Source organism: Pan troglodytes, chromosome 9 (genome assembly GCF_028858775.2).
Source record: "Pan troglodytes isolate AG18354 chromosome 9, NHGRI_mPanTro3-v2.0_pri, whole genome shotgun sequence".
Classification (NCBI taxonomy): domain Eukaryota; kingdom Metazoa; phylum Chordata; class Mammalia; order Primates; family Hominidae; genus Pan; species Pan troglodytes.
Window position 1 is genome coordinate 109,487,970 of NC_072407.2, and position 24,947 is coordinate 109,512,916.

General features: G+C 36.2%; 1 protein-coding gene across 3 annotated transcripts in view; it reads right to left on the reverse strand.

Annotated features, from left to right (window-relative positions):
* Positions 1 to 1,425: 1,425 nt before the first annotated feature.
* Positions 1,426 to 24,947, reverse strand: part of ALKBH8 (alkB homolog 8, tRNA methyltransferase) — a 63,130-nt gene continuing 39,608 nt past the window's right edge. For all 3 annotated transcript variants that reach the window (XM_063784489.1, XM_522172.8, XM_016921915.4), the window contains exons 9-12: positions 24,147 to 24,298; positions 20,998 to 21,254; positions 9,596 to 9,745; positions 1,426 to 3,916 (exon numbers count right to left, since the gene is read on the reverse strand). In XM_063784489.1, the coding sequence (XP_063640559.1) occupies positions 3,359 to 3,916; positions 9,596 to 9,745; positions 20,998 to 21,254; positions 24,147 to 24,298 (1,117 nt within the window). In that variant the 3' untranslated portion in view covers positions 1,426 to 3,358. The remainder of the gene's footprint in view (positions 3,917 to 9,595; positions 9,746 to 20,997; positions 21,255 to 24,146; positions 24,299 to 24,947) is intronic.

The following is a 24,947-nucleotide window of genomic DNA, read 5'->3' on the forward strand; positions in this document are numbered from 1 at the left end:
TATTCTTCCATTTATATGATATTCTAGAAGAGGCAAAAGTATAGCAATAGAAGGCAGACCAGTCTTTGCCATAGAAGGAGGGGACTGATTGAAAGGGGCAGGAGGAAACTTTTTGGGGTGATGGAAATGTTCTCCATCTTGGCTGTGGTGATGATTACATAACTATATTTGTCAAAACTCATCAAATTGTACAGTTAAAATTGGTTAATGTTATATGCAAATTACACCTCATAAAAGCTGACATAAAAATATTTTTAAACATTTCAACTGTTAATTTAGAACTTTGTTATAAGTTGTTTTAAATTTTGTAGCTTCTAATATAGATACAAAAAGTATAAAAATCATAAGTGTACAACTCAGTGGTTTATCACAAAGCAAACATCATTTTAAATACCACCCAGTGAAAAAAAGAGAACATTGTGAACATCCAAGAAGACCACTCATTGCCTCTAACCAAAAGCATTACTTAGCCTTGTAGAAATATGCTTTGATATTACTGGGTTTTGAACTTTTACCTAAAGGAAATTGTGTAGTAGAGTTAACCTTATCCAAGAGAGGTTGGACCTTTGCCCTGGGTTCCCGGGAGTTGATCTCTAGCCCTTGGAATATGCTGCCTGATAAGCAAATCTGTTTACCTGGGGACTCTGGGCCAAGCAGTATCAGCTTGACTTCCAGAGGGACTGAAGACTAAAAGTCAGCCACATGTGTGGTCAACCATGTCTGTGTGACTGAGTCTCAATAAAAACTCTGAACACTGAGGCTTGGATGAGCTCCCCTGGTTGGCAACACTGCACCTGTATTGTCATACGACATTGCTGGGAGAAGTCAGTTTTGTCCACAGTGCCACTGGGAGAGGACAACTGAAAGCTCCATGCATGGAACCCTCCTGGACTGTGCCCCTGCACCTTTTCCATTAGCTGATTTTAATTTGTATCCTTTCATTGTAATAAACTATAACTGCAAGTATAACAGTTTCACAGAGTTCTGTGAGCCCTTCTAGCAAATTATCAAACCTGAGGGTTGTCTTAGGAACCCCAAACTTGCAGTTGGCATCAGAAGTGTGGGTGTTCTTTTGGGGACCCTGAACTTTGTAGTTGGTGTTAGAAGGGTGGTCTTGAGGACTCCTAAACTCTGCAGAAATCATATGGTATTATTTTGTATATGGCTTCCTTTACTCAGCCTTGTTTCTGAAATTCATTTATATTACAGCTTGTAAGTATATTCACTTTAATTGCTTGTGTAGTAATGTACTGTATGAACTGACTATAATTTACTCACTCTACTGTTGATGGACATTTGGACTTTTTCCAGATTTGTACTATTGCTACTGACAACCCTATAGAGAAAAACAGAGAAATCCATCATCATAGTGTCAGATTTTAAAACATCTGTCTCAACTTATAAGAATGAGCAGACCAAAAAAAGTCAGTAAGAATATAGATTTTTATTATACAATTAACAAATTATATTTGGCATCACTCAATACCTAAAACTCCTCTGGGAGTAATAATAATGAACATTTCTCAAAGCCATACTATATTCTTACACTATTCTATGATGTATACAAATATACTTTCAGTGAATTTTCATAACAACTCTTCCAATTTTACAGCTAAGAAAACTGAAGCACAGAAAGTCAAGAAATTTGCCCAAAATCCCACAGCTAATAAATGGCAGATCTAGAATTCAACTCTCAGGAAATCTGATTCTAGAGCCCAGTTCTGAATTCCTATGCTATTTTTCAACATCTTCCATTTTCTCTCCCTTCTTGAGTCAATTTTGGTATTTTTCATCTTCATAGAAAGTCATCTATTTCATTTGGATCTTAAAATTTATTGGCATGACTTGACTTCAAACTTTGGTGTCAAGTACCAGAATTTATATCAGAAATAAAACTATTTTTAGCCCTATATTCCTTTTCCTATATCATGAGCCTTATAAATTCATCCCAGAGGGACCAGTACACCAGGATGTTGGACTGAAATTCCATAACAAAAATAATCATCCTCTCATCTGAGACCCATTATTGATCACTATAGGTTTCTGAAAACTTGATGCTTCAAGATTAAGTATCACTAGCATTAATAACAGTATATATTAATTAAACAGAAAGCAATTTTTCTTTAAAACAGTCTTAAGCATTACTACTACAAAAGTAATGCATACTGGGAGTAAAGTGTTCAAAAAATTTTTTCTTTGAAAAAAAGCCTTTTCCTTCTATGTGATAATTTGACCTATGGTTGAATTTCTACCTTTGTTCCTCCAGGAAATCTAACCTAAGTGGTAAGTTAACTGGGTTACTATTATGCAATATTGTACAGATCTTAAAAATAACCCCTGATTGAACCTGGATTGGGACAAACTATGAATCAACTAGAAATAACCAATAATGACACCACAGCTTTGGCTCTAAGGGCACAGTTAGGTCTGAGTGACCACATTCTAACTTTTGTCATTTAAACAAAGGAGTTAAAGGAGCACATTTGGGTTGTTTTTAGCACCCTGCTCAATGAATTTGGAATACCAATTAACTCTTGATAATAAATTAGTCAGGATTAGTAGTTATTTCAGTCACTTAAAAGTAATCTTTTGCTCCAAGGTGAATCCTCTCTCATTTTATGTTTTTCATGGCATTTATCACTATCTGGCACATAGTATCTATTTATTGATTTGCCTGCTGTCTGTCTCCCCGTCTAGAATGTAAGCACCATAAGGGCAAGAGCTTTGCTCTTTCTTATTCACTGCTTCATTATCAGTACTTAAAATAGTAACTGGTACATGGTTGGGTTCAAAAAATAGTTTTTGAATGAAACTCCTACTAAGTTCTGGGTATTATCTGATTGACTAAACGTTATTGGACACCCGCTATACGTCCAGCCCTGGGCTAGTCAGGCATGGAAATAGAATGGTTATTGTCTATGATTTTACAGAGCTAAAAATCATAGGTAAAACTTCAGACAATTTTCTATTGACCAGGACTATTTTCTGTATTAACATATAATTACTTCCCTAAAATCCTACATGATTTACTACATTTAGTAGCACTTTACTAAAAAACTGTTATCTTCAAAATCCTGGGCTCTTACCCAAGAATTACAAACACTGCACAAACTGCTTCAATCGCTTTTAGAAACCACCTCTCCTAGGGAAGTAGGAGGAGCCAACACCACATCTGTGATGTCAGCCAACAGTAGACATTTGAATGTCTCCTAATGAATCCCTACTTCCAAATTTTTCTCAGCTTTCCTTTGGTACTTTCCCACAAGTTTTCTCTTTAATTAAAAGGGTAATTAATTTATTCTCTCTTTTTTTTTAAGTGAGCATTTCTTCTTTATATATGATGTGTTCAGGTAAATAATCAGGCCTTTTGAAGAATCACACACCAGTTTCCCTGATCGTAGTAGCTTTGCAGAATTCTGACATCACTCACAGTCCTGCAGGCAGCTTCCAATTCTCCCTCACGGAACACATGGTAGTAACGATGAAACACAGGACTTGGGTCCTGGGATCCTATGGGACCAAATGGCTCAACAGGTTTGCCTTTATCAGGATTTCCCTTAAGGTGCCAGGGAACCAGTACATCTTGAGAATAAAAAGAAGTCCTGTTAACATGAACAGGCAGCTTGGAATTAGAAACTTGCCTTGAATTACATCCTCCTTCCTGAGAGTCATTAATGCGGGGGACAGAAAATGGCGAGTCTTGACTGCCCATGTCAGGCATTTGCTCCACAAGTGACCTCTGCACTGAGGTATCACTGTTCATCTCCTCTTTCTTTCCTTGGCTATTTCTGTTTCCTCTAAGATACTTGGACTTCTGCTTATTATATTCTTGTTCCATTGCCCAGACATAAATGAGTGCCTTCCCACCTGGTCTCAGGAGTCGAACAATTTCTTGGAGAGCTGCCACTCTACGCTCCTAATGAAAAAAAACAAAACACATGATCAACCTGGAAGAGACAGGAAATCAGAAAATAAAACTGACCATAGGACTGTTTTCAATTAGGATGAACAATAAGAAAATCTAACAAAATACCTTATGTAAAACAAAAAGGAAAAAAAGAAGAAAGGGCATTCTGTTCTGTGATTAAGAAAAAAAGTGTTCAGGAAGGAGGAAGTAGAGAAAAGCAAAATTTATTTCTGTTAATCTTCCCTGTGACTTTTCCTTAACTGTCTGGCTAGGATACATGAAACGACTGATGACTTCTTCTAGGGCTATAAGCGGTAATATGAAGCACTTTGACGTTAATCATTTATATAATGCTTTTACAAAGGAATCGTGTCAACTATACTATGGAGACTTCTACTTATAGCCTTGACGAAGTTGTTGGTATTAATTCTCCCACTGAAAACAACCAGAAAGGCTGGGTGAAATACATAAAACAGCTGCTTAAGGCACTGGAGAGTAACACTGCAGGCAGGCCTTGAAGGGCTGTAATCCCTGAGAGAAGGGAAGTAAGCCAAGGTGAGCTCTAGATTCACTCCAGCTTTTCCCTGAGATTATCTGCAAATTCATAATGTGGGACAACAGAATATGAGCAGAATGCAGAAATCTTAGTGTCCTGAACAGATAGGGCTCAGAGTACAGGGAGGTCAAAGCAGCTGAGGGACAGAGTCACGGATAAAGGAGAAACTGCAGGAAAATTATTCTGAAAATCTATATGCAAACACCCTTTGAAGCATTTGCCAGTTTCTAAGCAGCATGTACACAGGGTGAAATTCCAAGAAACTTAGCAGAGTAGCAGCTGGGAAGTTAAAATGCTAAACAAAAATTTTAGCAGCCAATGTTAGAGAGACAGACATTGGAATTTAAGATCTGTCAAGGTGTAATAGCCTTGGAGTACATTCCAGGCTTTCACTTGAGACCCAGAAGGGCTACATTACAGAAGTAGGAACAAAAATAAAATAGATATAAATCATCCCCAATAAAGCATAAAACCAGTTCTCTGCAGAATGAAAGTGATCTGCTTATACTTTATCTGCTTGTCCTTAGAAAAATTTAACTTCCTTCAGAGAAAAAGTACCCAAATCTTTTAACATAAAATGCCCAGCATACAATGAAAAATTATGAAGTATGTTAAAAATGAGGACCAAAGGACCGAAAAACAGAGAAAAAAAAAAGACCATAGAAATAAATCCCCAGACAAAGCCTTTTTAATAACTATGGTTAGTATGCTCAAAAAACCAGAGGAAAAGATCAAGAATTTCAGTAATGCTAAAATATATTAAGAAGTCGGAAATTCTAGAAAACAAGATGAATTTAAATTTTTAGCAAATTAGATACATTTACAAAGATAAGTATTAAACTATAGTTCAAGTCAGTATAAGTTACCCAGATTGAAGCACAGAGATGAAAAAGAGGGGAAAATACAGAAAACAGTGTCAATTGAGAATTTAATAACTACTAAAAATATAATTTGTAAGATGAAGGCAACATAAAGAGGTTTCAGATACACACAAGCTGAGAGAATGTGTCACTAAAGAAAACAGCACAGAGAACTCTTCGAGCAAAAGAAACTTACTTCCTCTGAAACTCTGAAGATGCAGGAAAAAAGGAAGAATACCAGAAAGGGTAAATAAAGTGAAGAAATATAAATGAAAGTTGAGAGCTTAAAACAATAAAACAGTAGCATATAATAATAATGCAATAAAGGGCAGAAGGGGTTAAATGTTATTAATGAAGTCTTACATTGTCAGGAAGGGGTAATCATGCCAATTTAAGGTAGACTATAATGTCAGAGATACATGTTGTCATGTCTAGGGTAACCATTTAAAAAACAATAAAAGAATATCTAGTCAGCAAGCTAACAAAAGAGGAAAAAATGTAATTATAAACTACATTATGGAAATAAGGCTGGCAATGAAAGAGAACTAAGATACATACAATATTTGATAAACAGAAATTAACATTTCCAGTTCCACCGCTCTCTTAGCCTTAGATAATGCCTTCCTTAATTGTCAAAGTAACACACATTGTATTGTACACCCAAGTAGCCCATTCAAAATGGCCAAAAAGCCCAGGAGATAATCTCAGGTTATATGTTAAAATAGGAGGAAGCATCTTCAGCATGACTGATATACAGAGAAGTGAATTAATAGGAGGAAACTTTGTGAGGATTTTTCCAAGTTGGGTTTAAGGAGCTGGGAAATATCGGGAAATTAAGCTAAAAAATAAGACGAGACCATTTTATAAAAATGGTTGAAAAAAAGATTATTAAAATAATAATAACTAATATTTTCTGAGTTCTTATTACGTATAAGACACTATAACAAGTACTTTATGTATTGTCTCATTTATCCTGACAGGCCTGTGAGATTGTTTTACAGTTGAGCAACCTAAGTATTCAGAAATCACTAAAAATGTTTATTCAAGGTCACAAAAGTAAAAAGAATGTCAAATAGTCGAAGCAGTGGTGTCAGGGAAGAAGAGACTGACACTAGAATGTAAACTGGATTAAAATAGAGATATCCTGGGATCAGTTGAAAAGAACACTGCAGTAGTGAAGGGATGTGGCACAGGTCAGTAGACTCTTTTAATTCCCTTACCTCGTTGTGTCCATATACTTGGATGAGATTTTCCACATAAAATCTTATCTTCTACCCTATATCATCTTTCACAATGCCATAAAAATGATCTCTATCAGGCATTTATCTCATCAAGGTATTCCCATGTGTTAGACCTTTCAATGACTCTCTAAGTCCAAATCATAACTATGGCATTCAACCAACAACACATAAATCCAACAAATTATAAATAAATAAATAAATGCTGCCTCCTCCACTAAACTATGAGCTCTATGAAGCAGGGACTGGGTCTTCTCCATCTTGTGCCCAGCTATTTGCTTAATAGCAGTGTGTAACTGATTTTCAATGCCTTTTTTTTTTTTTTTTTGAGACGGAGTCTCTGTCACCCAGGCTGGAGTACAGTGGGCACGATCTCGGCTCACTGCAACTTCCACCTCCTGGGTTCATGCGATTCTCATGTCTCAGTCTCCTGAGTAGCTGGGATTACAGGCATGCGCCAATCAACCCAGATAACTTTTGTATTTTTAGTAAAGATGGGGTTTTGCTTTGTTGGCCAGTCTGGTCTCAGACTCCTGACCTCAAAAGATCCACTCGCTTTGTCCTTCCAAAGCACTGGGATGACAGGCGTGAGCCACCACAGCTGGCCTCAATGACTTATTTTTATTGTGGTAAAATATATGTAACAAAATTTGCCATTTTAACCATTTTTAAGTGTACAACTGAGTGACATTAAGTACATTCATACTTAATGGTTGTGCAATCATCACTATTATCCATCTCCAGAATTTTTTTCATCATGCCAAACTGAAACTCTGTATCAATTAAATCATAACAACTCCCGTGCCTCCCTCCCACAGCCTCTGGTAACAACTGTTCCACCTTCTGTCTCTATGAATTTAACTATTCTAAGTAGTTCATGTAAGTAGAATGCTATAGCATTTGCCCTTTTGCATCTGGCTTATTTCACTTAGCATAATATCCTCAAGGTTCATCCATGTTGTAGCATGTGTCAGAATTTCCTTCCTACGGCTTAATAATAGTCCCTTACAGGTACATACCATATTTTGTTTATCTATTCACCCATTAATGAACATTTGAGTTGTTTGCACCTTTTAACTGTTGTGAATAATGCTGCTATGAACGTAGGTGTATAAATATCTGTTCAAGTCTCTGCTTTCAATTCTTTTGGGTATATATCTAGAAGCAGAATTGCTGAGTCATGTGGTAATTCTATGTTCAATTTTTTGAGGAACCACTGTACTGTTTGCCACAGTGGCTGATCCATTTTACATTTCCACCAGCAATGACAAGAGTTCCAATTTCTCCACATCCTTGCCAACACTTGTTATTTTCTATATTTCTGATAATAGCCATCCTAATGTATGTGAAGTGGTATCTCATTATGGTTTTGATTTGCATTCCCTAATGATTAGTGATGCCGAGTATCTTTTCATGTGCTCATTGGCCATTTGTATATCTTCTTTGGAAAAATGTCTATTTAAGTCCTCTGTCCGTTTTTAAATTGTTTTGTTATTATTGTATTTTTGTTGTTCTTTATATATTGTGGATATTAATTCCTTATCAGATATACAATTTGCAAATATTTTCTCCTATTTTGTGGGCTACCTTTTCACTCTGCAGATAGTGTTGTTTGATGTACAAGTTTTTAATTTTGATGGTCTAATTTATCTATTTTTTGTTTTGTTGCCTGTGCTTTTAGTATCATATCCAAGAAATCATTCCCAAATACAACATCATGAAGGTTTTCCTCCTGTTTTCTGTTTTAGAATTTTATAGTTTTAGCTCTTCTGTATAAGTCTTTGATCCATTTTGAGGTTTTTCTTTGCATATGGTGTAATGTAAGGATCCAACTTCATTCTTTTCCATGTGGTCAATAAATTATTTTTTAAATAAATGACAATAGATATGTAGAGAAAGTTGGACATGACAGATTTCTAAGACGATCATATAGAACTTCATATGGGGGAGGGTATCCAACATATATTTGTGATTGCAAAAAATGGATATAGATATATTTGTGTACATTATTGTCTTTTATAACTTGAAAATAAGTTATAGTAATAAGTTATAATACAACAACTGAGTTGTAGCTGAAGCAACCAATATGTGCCAAACATTTCTTCCAAATGAAGCGGATTTTTAAATTTACTAGTATAGCTGCTCCTTTCAAGCCTTTCTCTATTTGCAGTCATGCCTCTGAAAGCCACTGAAGCCTAGTGGCTTTTGCTGTAAAGAACCTAATATTGTTTGCTGCAGCCCAGCAGAATCTCTTGGTTACTATTAAAAGTAAAAAGACTAATGACGCAGACAGTTTTCTGATTTGTTTTGATTTGTTTTGAACTCAGTTAAGGTCATAAGGTCTACTGAAACTGCTGATGACCCATAAGGTGAGCTATAAAGCTATTGCTTAAATCAAGGGAATGACTGCTGACACCCAAGAAAAATAAGTGGTCTTTTGTTCTTTAAAGAAAGAAAGAAAATATTAAATATTAAATTCATTTATTTTAAAACTAAGAACATACTAAGAGTCAACATACTACTACCAGCTAAAAAAGACAGAGTTTTGAAAAAAAAGAATAGGAAAGGAAGAAAAACAGAATGGGAAAGAAGTAACACTCACATGTCACGGATAAAACTATGGGTTGAGAAAGAAAAGCTGAGAAAGAAATAGAGAAGGGACTCATAGAGTCTGAGGAGAGAGTATACTCAAGAAGCTTGGAGCTGATGATCTCAAATTCTCTTCCAGCTAAAATTCTGTGACTCTGGGTTTGAAGGAAGGCATTTAGAAGTGAATGAGACTTGGGGTAGGAAAGGGGCGAAAGCATGCAGCAATAAAGGGTAGAGTCCCATCAGGCCTCTGTTTAAGTAGAAGATACTTAAACAGTTGCCCATCTTTATTCTGCATGCTCTCTTACAAAGAGGGCAAACTGTGACAAGAAAAGAGAATGGAAAGAACTGAAAAGCTAAAACAGGGTCCAAAATCAGCAAAATTCATGAACTCTTCCTGCTGCTTTAGCTACAAGTTCTTAAGAGAAAGAAAGACCATACTTACTGCTGTTGCAAAATGATGAATAACAGCAATGGAGATGCAGGCATCACAAGACCCACTGCGGACTGGTACTGCCAATGCATCACAGACAAAAGCCTGAAATTGCCTCTCTCTACAAATGTCCACAAGGTTTTGGCTACGATCACCACCAATCTGTAACAGAGAAGGAATTCCATAACATTTTGTTTAAATTTCACATGAAATTAAGAACTATGAACTTATTCCATACCTTAAAGTCATTAGACAGATACCATATCCATTGTGAAATGGTCTGAGACCATGATACTCTCGGTTCTTACAGCCAGTATAAAATCAGAATATATAATTGTACAGGGCAGCATTTATACCTTAACAGATATCAAACAGAACTCCAATTAGTGAAACAAAAAGACTGGAATAAAAATGATAGTGGTGGAAATGGGAGGTCCAAATATACAGCTAATTGATGACCATTCTGAATCTGGATGTTTCTGTAATATCACACATTTAAAACTGGAAAGTATCCCATAAACATAGACAGTCTTTTAGGGGGAGCTGCAAATAAGATGTTCTAAGATATCTCTCATTACCGTATATACTATATTGTGATGTCCCAGGTAGCAGAAGGATAGGCAATTTTTTTTCTGCTTCTTTATACTTTTCAATATGGATTACTTTTACAATCAGAAAATAAAATCCCCCCCCAAAAAAATCAAAATAATTTTTTTTTGAGATGGAGTTTCGCTCTTGTTGCCCAGGCTGGAGTGCAATGGCGTGATCTCAGCTCATGGCAACCTCCACGTCCCGGGTTCAAGCAATTCTCCTGCCTCAGCCTCCTAAGTAGCTAGGATTACAGCCATGAGCCAACACGCCTGGCTAATTTTTAATTTTTATTAGAGATGGGGTTTCTCCATGTTGGTCAGGCTGGTCTCGAACTCCCATCCTCAGGTGATCTGCCCACCTCAGCCTCCCAAAGTGCTGGGATTACGGGTGTTAGCCAACGCGCCCAGACAATTTTTTTTTATTTTTTAAAGCTACTCTTTTTCTGCTAAATGCCAAAACTTATCAAGAATAAAGTGCTGAATTCAAAATTTATAAAATGATATTTAATTAAGTCTTTTCATATACCCAAACAATCCTACAGGATTGATGGCATGGCGGGCAGCTAGGAGTATGCTTTTCTCTCCCTCAACAGGTGAGACCTAGCATGCCTTATGTATGCATCTGGTTCTGTGAGAAGTTTTTAGGAGCTGGGATTTCCCATCTTCTTTCTCTCTAGTTTTGTTGTTGTAGTTGTTGTACACAGTTTTGCTGCTTAGTTCTAAGAATATCACATATATATGTAATATACAGACACACATACACACACATTTTGTAATGTGCCCACATAAATTGGGGAATAAATGGGAGGGGCTTAAGACTTTTTTATTTTAAGGGTTTTTTTTGTTTGTTTGTTTGTTTGTTTTGGTTTTGAGACAGGGTCTCACTCTATTACCTACGCTCGAGTGCAGTGATGCAATCCCAGCCCACGGCAGCCTCCACCTCCCAGGCCCAGGTGATCCTCTTGCCTCAGCCTTCCAAGTAGCTGGGGGTACAGGTGCGTACCACCATGCCCAGCATTTGTTTTATTTTTTGTAGAGATGGGGTTTCACCATGTTGCCTAGGCTGGCCTCAAACTCCTGGGCTCAAATCATCTGCCTGTCTTGGCCTCCCAAAATGCTGGGATTACAGGCATGAACCACTGCACCAGGCCACAAGAAATGTTAAGTCACTGATAACTATCCCTGGATAATTTTTTCTTAACCAAACTCTATAATACAGAAAAGAATTATATAAGCAGATTTAGTCAAACAGAAGTGGCCACCTAAAGTGTATATTTGCTCATTTAATTTTTTGATATAATGAGCACTGATCCTAGGGTTCCCTCAGCCCTTCTGAGAATAAAGAATATGAATGCTCATATCAAAACATGCTGGGATAACTGGCTAGCCATGTGTAGAAGATTGAAACTGTACACCTTCCTTACATTATATATAAAAATCAACACAAGACTGATTAAATGTAAAACCTAAGACTACAAAAACTCTGGAAGATAACCTAGGAAATACCATTCTGGACATAGGCTCTGGCAAAGATTTCATGACAAAGACAACAAAAACAACTGCCACAAAAACAAAAATTGACAAATGGGACCTAATTAAACTAAAGAGCTTCTGCACGGCAAAAGAAACTATCAACAGAGTGAACAGACAATCTACAGAATGGGAGAAAATATTTGCAAACTATGGATCTGACAAAGGTCTAATATGCAGAATCTATAAGGAACTTAAACAAATTAACATGCAAAAAACAATCGGTCCCATTAAGAAGAGGGCAAAAGACATGAACAGATACTTTTCAAAAGACATACACGTGGCCAACAAGTATATGAAAAAAGCTCAACATCGGTAATCATTAGAGAAATGTAAATCAAAACCACAATGAGATACCATCTCAGACCAGTCAGAATGGCTATTTTTAAAAAGTCAAAAAAATAACACACTGGTGAGGTTGCAGAGAAAAGAGAATTCTTATACACTGCTAGTGGGAATGGGTTCACCCACTGTGGAAAGCAGCTTGGCAATTTCTCAAAGAACTTAAAAGAGAATTACCATTCGACCCAGCAATTCCATTATTGGGTATATATCCAAAGTAATATAAATTGTTCTACCATAAAGACATATGCACTGATATGTTCACTGCAGCATTATTCACAATAGTAATGACATGGAATCAACCTAGGTGCCCATCAAGAGTAGACTGGGTAAACAAATGTGTTACACACTATGGAATACTATACAACCATAAAAAAGAATGAGATCATGTCACTTGCTGCATGCAACATGGATGGAGCTGGAGGCCATTACCCTAAGCAAACTGATGCAGGTGCCGAAAACCAAATACTGCATGTTTTCACGTATAAGTAAGAGCTAAATACTGAGTACACATGGACACAAAGAAGGGAACAACAGACACTGGGGCCTACTTAAGGGTCAAAGGCGGGGGAGGTGCAGATAAAAAAAAACTACCTATCAGATACTATGCTTACTACCTGGGTGATGAAATTATCTGTACATGGAATCCCTGTGACATACAATTTACCTATATAACAAACCTGCACATGTACCCTTGAACCTAAAATAAAAGTTAAAAAAAAAAATTTAATCTGGCCTTTTTTTAGACCAGCAAGCATATATAGATTTCAGGCAGGCTTTTAAAATTTACATGAGTATGCAGTGAAGAATGTAATACTGTCTCTGATACTAAGTAGTGACATTCAATTTACCAAAAAAAAAACAGTATTTTTATTAAAAGTTCCTTAAAGTGCTGTTATTAATTCCTTAGAGGAAGAAAAAGATCTTAAAATGAAACATTACATTACAGAGTTTATGTTATAAATGCACAATAAAAGAATGGAAATTAAAAAAAATTCTGAGTTAAATCACATTGCCATACTAGTCATACTTAATGAGTTTGCTCAATTTGTAATTGGTATTAAACAGCTTCTATATTTTATCCTGGAGCTGCTTTAATTTTAAAGTGAAATAAAAGATATCAAGCTAGAGGTAAAGTACAGCTATTTATCTTTAATATATTTTAAGATAAAAAGTACTAAGGGCCTATTAATAACAATAGTGACATGATTCCCAATTAATTGCTCCCTTTACCTGTGTAAGATACATGCCTGGATTATTACTTTTTATTTATTTTCATGCATATTCTATGCCATCAGCCAACAGTCACAATATCAAGATGACAATACCACTCAAATAATCTGAACATTATATTTTGGTGCTTGCCTCCTTTTTTGTTACATTTAAATTCAGTTCATAGAATTGGAAGTTTCAAGTATGCCCCAACTCTGAAAGATAGCTATACCTTGCTAAAAGTCAACAGAAAGAAATCCAACCTGCCTATTAAAAAAAAACCTCAGGGATAGGGCTCGATAGTTACTCAAAAGAGGAAAGTTATTACCTGAGAGCCACAGATAAGACAGAACATGGAGAACAACATCCAAACAAAACAAGAGATTTCCCTCTCCTTGCCAGGCTCTTATAGCTATTTGTACACAGCACTCCTTTTCACCAACAAGAAAGAGCAAGGCCAATTTTAGCAATAAAGCATCAGATCTGATGTAGATTCCCCACTGACCAACGACCTGACTCATGCCTGGCTCAGTACTTTCATCTTTTACTTTTTTTGCCTGTCTTCCATATACTATAGTCATACAGTCACTATTTTTTTCTCCTCTTCCCTCTTTCCATTTTTAAATTTTTTAAGCCAAGAATAGTAAAGTGTTTGAAAAATCTCCCTAATAATGTTGCATCATGTCAACAGGACAGAAAATGGCTTGATAAAAACCCACATATATTCAAGGACTTGCGTAAAGCTACATATTTCTGTGTGCTGGGTGAAGATCAATGACATTAAAACATATACTGGGCTTAAAATGTATACTTTTTTTTTGGAGACAGGGTCTCACTCTGTCACCCAGGCTGGAGTGCAATGGCACAAACACAGCTCACTGCAGCCTTGGCCTCCTGGACTCAAGTGATCCTCCCACCTCAGCCTCCTGAGTAGCTGGGACTACAGGTGTACGCCATCATGCCTGGCTAATTTTTAAATTTCTTTGCAGAGTCAAGGTCTCACCATGCTGCCCAGGCTGGTCTCGAACTCTTGGTCTCAGGCAGTCTTCCCACCTTGGCCTCTCAAAGTGCTAGGATTACAGGTATGACCCATGGTGCCCAGCCTATACTTTTATATAATTTTTAAAAACCTCAACAAACATTAAATATGTAATTGTGGAAGTACAAGTAAACATAAAAAAAATTCAACCTGATAAGCAAAGGTGCAAACTGAAACAAGGTTCCATTTTTCTTCCATTAAACTATCAAAAATATTTTAAAACTAAAATATACCATGGCAATGTCAGTATGATAGAACTTCCTCTCATACAAAATACAAATTGGCTCAACCATTTAAAAGAGCAATTAGGCAAACCATTTTTTAAGGAAGAAAATAATGTTTATAATTTTTGACCAATAGTTACCTTTCTAAAAATTTATCCTGAGAAAATAATTCAAAATAGGGAAAACACTAACCAGGCTAATAATAACCACCTTTTCCTGAGTACGCATATAGATTAAAGCAGATTCTTTGTAGCACTGCACTTAAGCCACATAACACACTTGGAGTTAGGTACTATTTTCACCACATTGCAGATAAGAAAACTTCCTTTCAAAGAAAATAAGTAATTTGCTCAAAGTTGAAAGTCGTTAAATGGTGAAACAAAAATTTAAAGCCTGGTATTTCTCATTCCAAAATCCACGTTCTTCCTTCTTATCCCATTGACTCTCAATATACGTGTTCATTACAGTGTTATTTAGAATACTTCCAAGCAGAACACAACCAAATTTCCAGTAACTTCTGCCTAATGGAATATTAATAAAGTCCAAGTCTTTTCAATAAATGGTGTTAGGGAAACTGAATATTCACATGCAGAAGAATGAAATTAAATGCTTATCTCATACCGTCTACAAAAATCAACTCAAAATGGATGAAAGGCTTAAATGTAAGACCTGAAATTATGAAACTACTAGAAGAAAACATACAAGAAAAGCTCCATGATCTTGGCCTGGGCAATAATTTTTTGGATATGACCCCAAAAACAAAGTTAACTAAAGCAAAAATATACAAATGGGATTAGATCAAACTAAAAAGCTTTAACTTGAGGAAACAATCATCAGAGGGAAGACACAACCTACAGAATAGGACAAAATATTTGCAAACTATACATCTGATAAGGAATTAATATCCAAAATACATCAACAGGCTGGGCACAGTGGTTCACACCTGTAATCCCAACACTTTGGGAGACAAAGGTGGGTGGATCACTTAAGTCCAGGCCTGGATCACTTGAGACCAGCCTGGGCAACATGGCAAAACCCCATCTCTACAAAAAATACAAAAATTAGCTGGGTGTGGTGGTGCATGCCTGTAGTGCCAGCTACTAGAGGCTGAGGTGGGAGGATCAATTGAGCCTGGTCAAGGAGGCTGTAAGCTGTAATCATACCACTGCACTCCAGCCTGGGCAACAGAGCAAGACCTTGTCTCAAAAACAAAACAAAACAAAGCAAAACAAAAACAAAAATATATAAAGAACTCAAAGAACTGTATGGCAAGAAAACAGATAATCTGATTTAAAAATTTATATTTCTTTAAAAAAGACATACAAATGGCCAAGTACATGAAACAATGCTCAATATCACTAACCATCAGGAAAATGCAAATTAAAACAATGAGATTTTACCTCACACTTGTTAGATCTGGCCATTATCAAAGAGACAAAAGATAACAAACAGTGTTGAGGATGTGGGGAAAAGGGAATCCTGGCATACTGTTGGTGGGAATGTAAATTAGGACAGCCACTAGGGAAAACAGTATGGAAGCTTCACAAACATATTAAAAATAGAACTACCATATGATCCAGCAATCCCACTGCTAGGTATATATCCAAAGAAAATGAAATCGGTAGGTCAAAGAGATATCTGCACTCCCATGTTTACTGCAACATTATATACAATAGCCAAGATACAGAATCAATCTAAATATCCATCAATGGATGAATACAGTAAACATGGTATATATACACAATGAATGCTACTTGGCTATAACAAAGAAGAAAATCCTGCCATTCATAACAGTATAGGTAAACCTAGAGGACATTAGGTTAAGTGAAATAAGCCAGACACAGAAGGCAAGTATTGCATGATCTCACTCATACTTGGAATCCAAAAATGCTGACTTCATAGAACTAGAGTAGAACAGTAGCTACCAGGGACTGAGACAGTCGAAGTATGGGAAGCTGGGGAGATGTTGATCAAAAGATACAAAATTTTAGATAGGAGGAATAAATTCCAGAGATCTACTGTACAACATGGTGACTGTAGTTAACAACATGTATTGTATTCTTGAAAAATGCTAGGAGAATGGATGGTAAATGTTCTCCCCACAAAACGGTAACTTTGTGAGGTAATGCATATGTTCATTTGCTAGATTTTGTCAATCCACAATGTATATATACTTTAAAACATCATATCATATATAATAAATACACATAATTTCATCTGTCCTATAAAGACATTTTTAATAACTTTAATTTAAAAATAAAATAGAGAAAAAATACTGTATTATAAAATTCAGAAACATTTTAAGATTATATATCAGAATATAAATGAGATAAATGAGTTATCAAATTATTGCACATTCATTATTATATAAAACATTAACAGGAAAAACTTAGAAGGATATTCATTACAATAAGGTGATAGGATTATGCAAATACCTCTCTTTTCATCAATTTTCTGAATGATAGTTATTTATGTATGTATGTGGGTATTTTTAGACTCAGAGTCTCACTCTGTCACCCAGGCTGAAGTGCAGTGTGCGATTATGGTTCACTGCAGCCCTGAACTCCTGGATAGCTGGGACTACAGGTGTTGGGAACAGGCCCCCCAAAATCTGGCCATAAACTGGCCCCAAAACTGGCCATAAACAAAATCTCTGCAGCACTGTGACATGTTCATGATGGCCATTATGCCCATGCTGGAAGGTTGTGGGTTTACCAGAATGAGGGCAACAAACACCTGGCCCGCCCAGCACGGAAAACTGCTTAAAGGCGTTCTTAAACCACAAACAATAGCATGAGCAATCTGTGCATTAAGGGCATGGTCCTGCCGCAAATAACTACCAGACCCACCCCTTTATTTCGGCCCATCCCTTCGTTTCCCATAAGGGATACTTTTAGTTAATCCCGTTTCCTATAAGGGACACTTTTAGTTAATCGAATATCTATAGAAACAATGCTAATGACTGGCTTGCTGTTAATAAATACATGGGTAAATCTCTGTTTGGGGCTCTCAGCTCTGAAGGCTGTAAGACCCCTGATTTCCCACTTCACACCTCTATATTTGTGTGTGTGTCTTTAATTCCTCTAGCACCGCTGGGTTAGGGTCTCTCTGACCAAGCTGGTCTCAGCAACAGGCATGCACCACCATGCCTAGCTACTCTTTTTGTTTTTTAGGAGATGTGATCTTGATATGTTGCCCAGGCTGGTCTTGAACTCCTGGCCTCAAGCGATCCTCCCTCATCACTGGGATTATAGTCATAAGCCACTGTACCCTGCTGGTTATATTTTTTGTTTTGTTTTGTTTTTTTGAGACGGAGTCTCACTCTTATTGCCCAGGCTAGAGTGCAATGGTGGGATCTTGGCTCACTGCAACCTCCGCCTCCCAGGCTCAAGTGATTCTCCTGCCTCAGCCTCCCATGTAGCTAGGATTACAGGCATGCGTCACCATGACTGGCTAATTTTGTATTTTCAGTAGAGATGAGGTTTCTCCATGTTGGTCAGGCTGGTCTCGAACTCTCAACCTCAGGTGATCTGTCCACCTCGGCCTCCCAAAGTGCTGGGATTACAGGCATTAGCCACTGTGCCCGGCCTATTATTTTTATTTTTAAAAATATACAACATTTTTAAAACTATTAAGAAAATATGCAACTGTAAGAAAATTAGACTGGTAATATACAGTTTAAAGTGCAGAGAAATAAACAGAGGCAGTAAAGTACATTGAAAAGAGCATACTACAGGTTGAATATCCTTTATTTCAAATGCTTGGGACCAGAAGTGTTTTAGATTTCAGAATTTTTTGGATTTTGGAATATCTGCAGAATACATACTGGTTGAGAGTCCCTAATCCGAAAATCCAAAATCTGAAATCCTCCAATGAACATTTCCTTTGAGCGTCACGTTGCTACTCAAAAAGTTTCACATTTTGTAGCATTCGAGATTTCAAATTTTCGTATTAGGGATGCTCAACCTGTAAACTCCGAATTTGAATTCTGGTTTCAGCAATAACTAGCTGAATAACCTAGGAGAGCTACTTACTATCTCAAAGCCTCTGTTTCCTCATCTAAAAAATAAAGAGAAAAATACCTATTTACCAGGGTTAATATGAGAATCAAATGAAATGATCTATACTAAATATTTAATTAACCATTGAAGTGCTATGCAAATGTTAGTTATTATAACATAAGGAATAAGGAGTACCCTGGATTCTACATAAAAAGAGAAAGCTAGATCCTAAAGGTAATTTTATCCTGCGGTAAGTCCCACCCATTTTGAGGTTGTCACATTCCTTCAAGGCTGCCAGACATAGCACTGTATGTATTTTGGTTTTCATGTAAGAAGCTGAAGGTAAATTCACAGGTTTGCTCCTCACCATTCAACAAACCATTAATTAGTAAGCTTCTACCATGTGCCAAGTACCGTATGCCCGGAAATCAGGCAATGCAGTAAGCTCCTGGGAACAACAGACAGGAAAGAATTATGTACAGACTGCTGCTGATAAACTGAGTGAGTGCACTTATGATTTTCTAATCCTTCCAAATATATTCCCCCTGGAATCAGCTGCAGATTGTGTTTGTTTCCTGTTTATCAAGAAATCATTCTTCTCAATTGCAACATAATAATGTTATCACTATGACTAAATCAGTGTATTTGATTTCGACCTAGTTTCACTGTCACAAATGATACCTGACTAGATAAAACCATGGGTTATCAACAAGAAAGTGCAAAAGCAGAGCCTACTGAGAAACATTTTTGGACGTATCTTTAGATTAAAACACTAGAAAATATCACCTTGTTTTGAACTGTGGTTTGTTGTGATTTTAAGTGACACAATCAAAGATCTATTTCCTCTTCAACATGAACAAACTTAACTCACTAGGCCTTATTCTTTATAAATTAAAATTTAATTGTAAACATGGTAACAATATATGAATATCAATGTCTTATCTTGATGAAAGGCTATTCTTTTATCCGCCTCTTAAGGTACAAACTCTACATTTCCTAAGCGGTAATACAACCAGCCCTCCAAATCTATGAGTTGCACATCCAGGGATTCAAGCAACCCCAGGTCAAAATACTAAAAAAATAAAAATTCCATCTTTACTGAATATGTATAGACTTTTTTCTTGTCATTAGTCCCTAAGCAATACAGTCTAACAACTATTTACACAGCATTTACATTGTATTACATATCATAAGTAATCTATAATTTTAAATATACAGGAGGGTATGTATAGGTTATATGCAAATACTACATAATTTTGTATCAGAGACTTGAACTTCTGCAGATTTTGGTATCCACAGGGTCTTGGAACTAACTCCCCACAGATACCAAGGGACTAATATACTTATTTTGATGTATTCTTTGTACTTCCTCAGTAGAATCCTAGGTGATTGTAACTAGAGGCATTTGAGATGTATGGCCCCACAAAGAACAGCCACTGTTGCTCATGTAGGGGTGATAAAAATGTAATCTCTTAGAAGAATGGTATATCACTTTTCTCTTTTATGCTAAATATTTTATGATCATTAAATATGCATTTTATTAATTATTTGATTTGGCTTCAATTTTATATACCAAGGGACAATTGTAGTAACTTTCTTCATGTAGGTGCACAATATCTAGGATGGAGTAAAAATAAAGATGAGAAGTAATCTGACATACTCCAATAACCCAGGAATGTCGGCTGCTCTCGTTCTTTTTACCTACTCCCTTACTCTCATCCTAAATCCCCTAATCTAGAGAAACGGAAGCTCCAGTCCTCACAGAGCAATGTTAAAAAATGATTACTTACAACAATACACTAAAACAAGAATATCCTACTTCTTAGCACAGCAGAAAAAAAATGGCTCATAGAAAAAAATAGTAACTGAAAACAGACATTCTGGAATCAGACAGAAATGGGTTCAAATTCTGGGTCTAGCATCGTAACCCTGGTCAAGTTTTTAATCTATTTGAGACTTCCTTCCCTCAACAGTAAGATACCAATAAATAGAAAATTTTTTTCTACTATGAATAAAGTTTGGAGTAGAAGATATAGGTTCAAGTTCCAGTTATGTCCCCTAATTATATGACATCAGGAAATTAATATGATCACTGTGAGCCCCAATTTCTTCATTTACAAAAGATGGATGAAAATATCAGCTTTATCTTCTTCATACTTAGGGGGATCCAAGCCAAAAAATGATTTCTATAAAAATCCTTTCTAATCTGTAAAGAGTTTTATAACTATAAGATAGTTTTACTGATAAAATAATATGGTAGAAAGCAAAATCTAAAGGGAGAAAAAAATTATATAATGATGGTGTGCCCATAAATTCCTAGAGGAATAAGAAAGAATAAAAAAAATCATTAATTTTCAATCTGTTGGTTATAACTTTCTGGCAATGATCTAAAAAAACAGGATTATATCATGAGGAAGAAAGATGATGATAACCACTGCAAATTAAGAAAAAGAAAGTCAAAAGCAACATTACTTGCCATATATAACTCCTTATTGATGCCAAGATACTTTCCATTACCACATCCAATATCAGCCACTATTGAACCACTTGGCAAAGCCTTCAAAAACTCCACAATGTGCGGCCAAGGGGTATGTCTTGTGCTGCTGAAGTGCCCAGCAATCTCTTCATAAACTTGATGGACGTACTCTTGCTCCAGCCGTGAGGCTTCTTTATCACTCTCTGGAAATGAGGGGGGAGTCTCTTTCCTCTGGCTATCACAGACCAACGGGTAACCTTAATGAAAAACAAAGCAATACACACCTTTCCTTTTTATCAGAATAACTCATAAGGTATCAAGTTTTCTTAAATGAAAAAAAAAAATCAATGCAAATTTCGTGGGTAGACAGACTCTGATTTATCTGTTAAAAGAAAAAGTTCTTCCCTAATAAGTCTACTGAGGACTGCTTGAGTCTGGGGGGCCAAGGCTGCAGTGAGCCGTGATCGTGCTATTGCACTCCAGCACAGGTGACAGAGCAAGACGGTCTTTAAAAAAAGACAAAAAAATACCTAGTGTTGGTGTGGATAAGAAGAGAAGGGAGCTCTTGCACACTGTTGGTGGGAATGTAAATTAGAATGGTCATTATGAAAAACAGTACAGAGGTTCTTCAAAAACTTAGAAACAGGGGACTACCTGCCTTCGGGCCCCCTCTCACACAGAACCCACTTCAGGTTCAATCCCCTTTCGTATCAAGAGCTGTTCTGTCACTCAATAAAACCCTTCTCTGCCTTGCTCAAAAAAAAAAAAAATTAAAAATAAGTACTATCTTATAAACCAGTAATCCCAGTATGGGGTATATATCCAAAGAAAATGAAATTAGTATGTCAGAAAGACATCTGCACTCACATGTTTACTGCAACACTATTCACAACAGCCAAGACATGGAATCAAAGTGCCTATCAGTGAATGAATGGAAAAAGAAAATATGGTACATATACACAACAGAATACTATTCAGCCACAAACAGAAGGAAATCTTGCCATTTACAACATGGATAAACTTAGAGGATATTATGTTAAGTGAAATAAGCCAGACAGAGAAGGCAAATACTATACAATCTCGCGCATATATGGAATCTAAAAAAAGCTGATCTCACAGAATAGAGAGTGGTAGAATGGTGGTTACCAGGGGCTGGGGCAGTTGGGGTGGGAGCCGGGGAGATGCTAATGAAAGGATACAAAATTTCAGTTAGATAGAATAAGTCCCAGGGATCTAGTGTAAAACATGTGACTATAGTTAATAATAATATATTGTATTCTTGAAAATCACTATGAGAATAAATTCTTTTTTTTTTTTTTTTTTGAGACAGAGTCTCACTCTGTTGGCCAGGCTAGAGTGCAGTGGCATGATATCGGCTCACTGCAACCTCCGCCTCCTGGGTTCAAGTGATTCTCCTGCCTCAGCCTCCCGAGTAGCTGGGATTACAGGCATGTGCCACCACGCCTGGCCAATTTTTGTATTTTTGGTAGAGACAGGTTTCACCATGTTGGCCAGGCTGGTCTCGAACTCCTGACCTCAGATAATCTGCCCACCTTGGCCTCCCAAAGTGCTGGGATTACAGGTGTGAGCCACCGCGCCCAGCCGAGAATAAATTTTTAAGTGTTCTCATCACAAAAAAGTATAAGTATGTGAGGTAATAACACATGTTAATTAGCTCAATTGAGCCATTCCACAATATATACGTATTTTAAAACATCATGTTGTACATGATAAACATTTATAATTTGGGGGGTTTTCTGTTGCTGTTTTTTTGTTTTGAGACAGGGTCTTGCTCTGTCACCCAGGCCGCAGTGCAAGTGGCGCGATCATAGCTCACTGCAGCCTCGAACTCCTAGGCTCACACAATCCTCCCGCCTCAGCTTTCCTAGTAAGTAGGACTACAGGCACACACCACCATGCCTGTCTAAATTTTGATTTTATTTTTTTGCCGACAGGGGGTCTTGCTATGTTGTCCAAGCTGATTTTGAACTCCTGGCCTCAAGCAATTCTCTTGCCTCAGCCTCCCAAAGTGCTGGGATTACAGGCATGAGCCACTGTGCCAGCCACAATTATTATTCATCTTTAAAAAAAAAAATCTGTAAACTGAATCCCCAATAACAGCTTCTTACATTTAATAAATGCCCACGACAAACATTTGCATAAGAAAACTAGCTTGTCTCTCCAACTACACTTTAAGTTCCTTAGGAACAGGAGCCATGCTTTATTTTTCTATACCATGTAACTCACTATCTGCAATGTTCAATATTCATCAAATAATAAATAAACATTTTAAATTTAACTTTTAAAATTTGATATTTTAAGGCTTCAAGGACACTTTTAGTAAAATAAAAAGCTCTTTTAAGCTTCAGTAACATCAAGATATAAAATATAGAAATTTCAAGTTTTCTAAAAGGATAACATTTTGTAGATATAGTAAGAGTTTTTAATTAAATGTTTTCAAGATTATGACTAAATCCAAAAGCTGTTGGTAGATACCACCCATAATTAAAACCCCCAAGATATAAAAAGGATTTTATTATTACTATCATTACAAAATATTATTTACAAAATGAAAGAGGTGTCTGTTAATTGAGTCAAAGAAATCCAGAACATGATGTACTTGTACAGACGATTCAAAATAGCATCCTCTTGACAAGTTTTTGAGCAGTTTTTATTCCCTTCTGAGTTTTCAAATTGACTAAAACATAAACTATCGCTTATCTCCCTAGAGTTATGTACTATAGAACAATTTGTCATCTCCAACTTCCCTGTTGGATTAATAAGATATAATTTAGAAACTTGACAAACCATTCCCAACAATACCCATTTTTAAACAAGTAATATTTTATTGCCCTTCAATTGTAGCACTCTTAACTGTTACTTCAATAAGTAAAACATTTACTGGGCACCCAACTCAAGTACTAAGTTTGGAAAAAATAAAGATGATAAGATGCAGACCCTGCCTTCAAAGAATGTAAACTCTAATGAGGGTGGTTAAGAAAAGTGCATGAAAGTGCAATACAAGGCAAAATACAGGAAATGCCATTAGAGAGATTCAGAAAAAGCTCTCCTAGGTGTTGACAGGACCTTAAAGGACTTTTATATTAAACTGACTCCATTTTGCAGAAGAGATAAGAGTATATACTTACTACAGTTACAAGGTGTTTGCCTCACTTTCCTAAATGTAAATGATGTTCGTAGTCCCCTCTTGCTTAAAGTTAAGTCTCCAACATCACTGGTGATAATTCCACTTTTAAGACTCTCAGATGCTTGAACAGTATCAAATTTTCTGCATGTGATTCTAAAAACAATAGTCAAAAAAATTTACTTAATATTGTATTAATAAAAATATTTCAGGCCTTTAAAAATGTTAAGTGAATAGAGAAAATCTAGAAGAATTTATTACAAATATCTATTGGATTCTCTGAATTGTTAGACATTGTGGAAAAACAAAGAAATAAAGGTATTTAAGGAAATTATCTTCATGACAATAATATTAAAAGAATGTACAACAAATTATTCCATGGGAAAATAAAATAAATATTTAATTAACACCAATTCTAAAAAAAAAAAAAAAGAACAGATGATGCCAAGAGGAAACAAATAGATGGTAAATTTAAATTCATTATCAGTAATATATTAAACGTAAAAGTATTAAAAACTCCAATTAAAGAACAAAGATTACTGGACTGGATTTTTAAAAATTAAAAATAACTACATGGTAATTACAAGTCCACAGTTTGGGACTATTACAAATAAAGCTTCTGTGAACATTCTTATACACATCATTTTTGGATATACAGTTTTATTCCTCTTGGGTAAATACCTAGGAGTCAAATTGGTGGGTTTTAACAGGTAATAAGGAGTGAAATTGGTGGGCCATAAGGTAAGAAACTTCTAGTTTTCCAAGGTAGTTGTAAAATGTTACACTCCAACCAGCAATATATGAG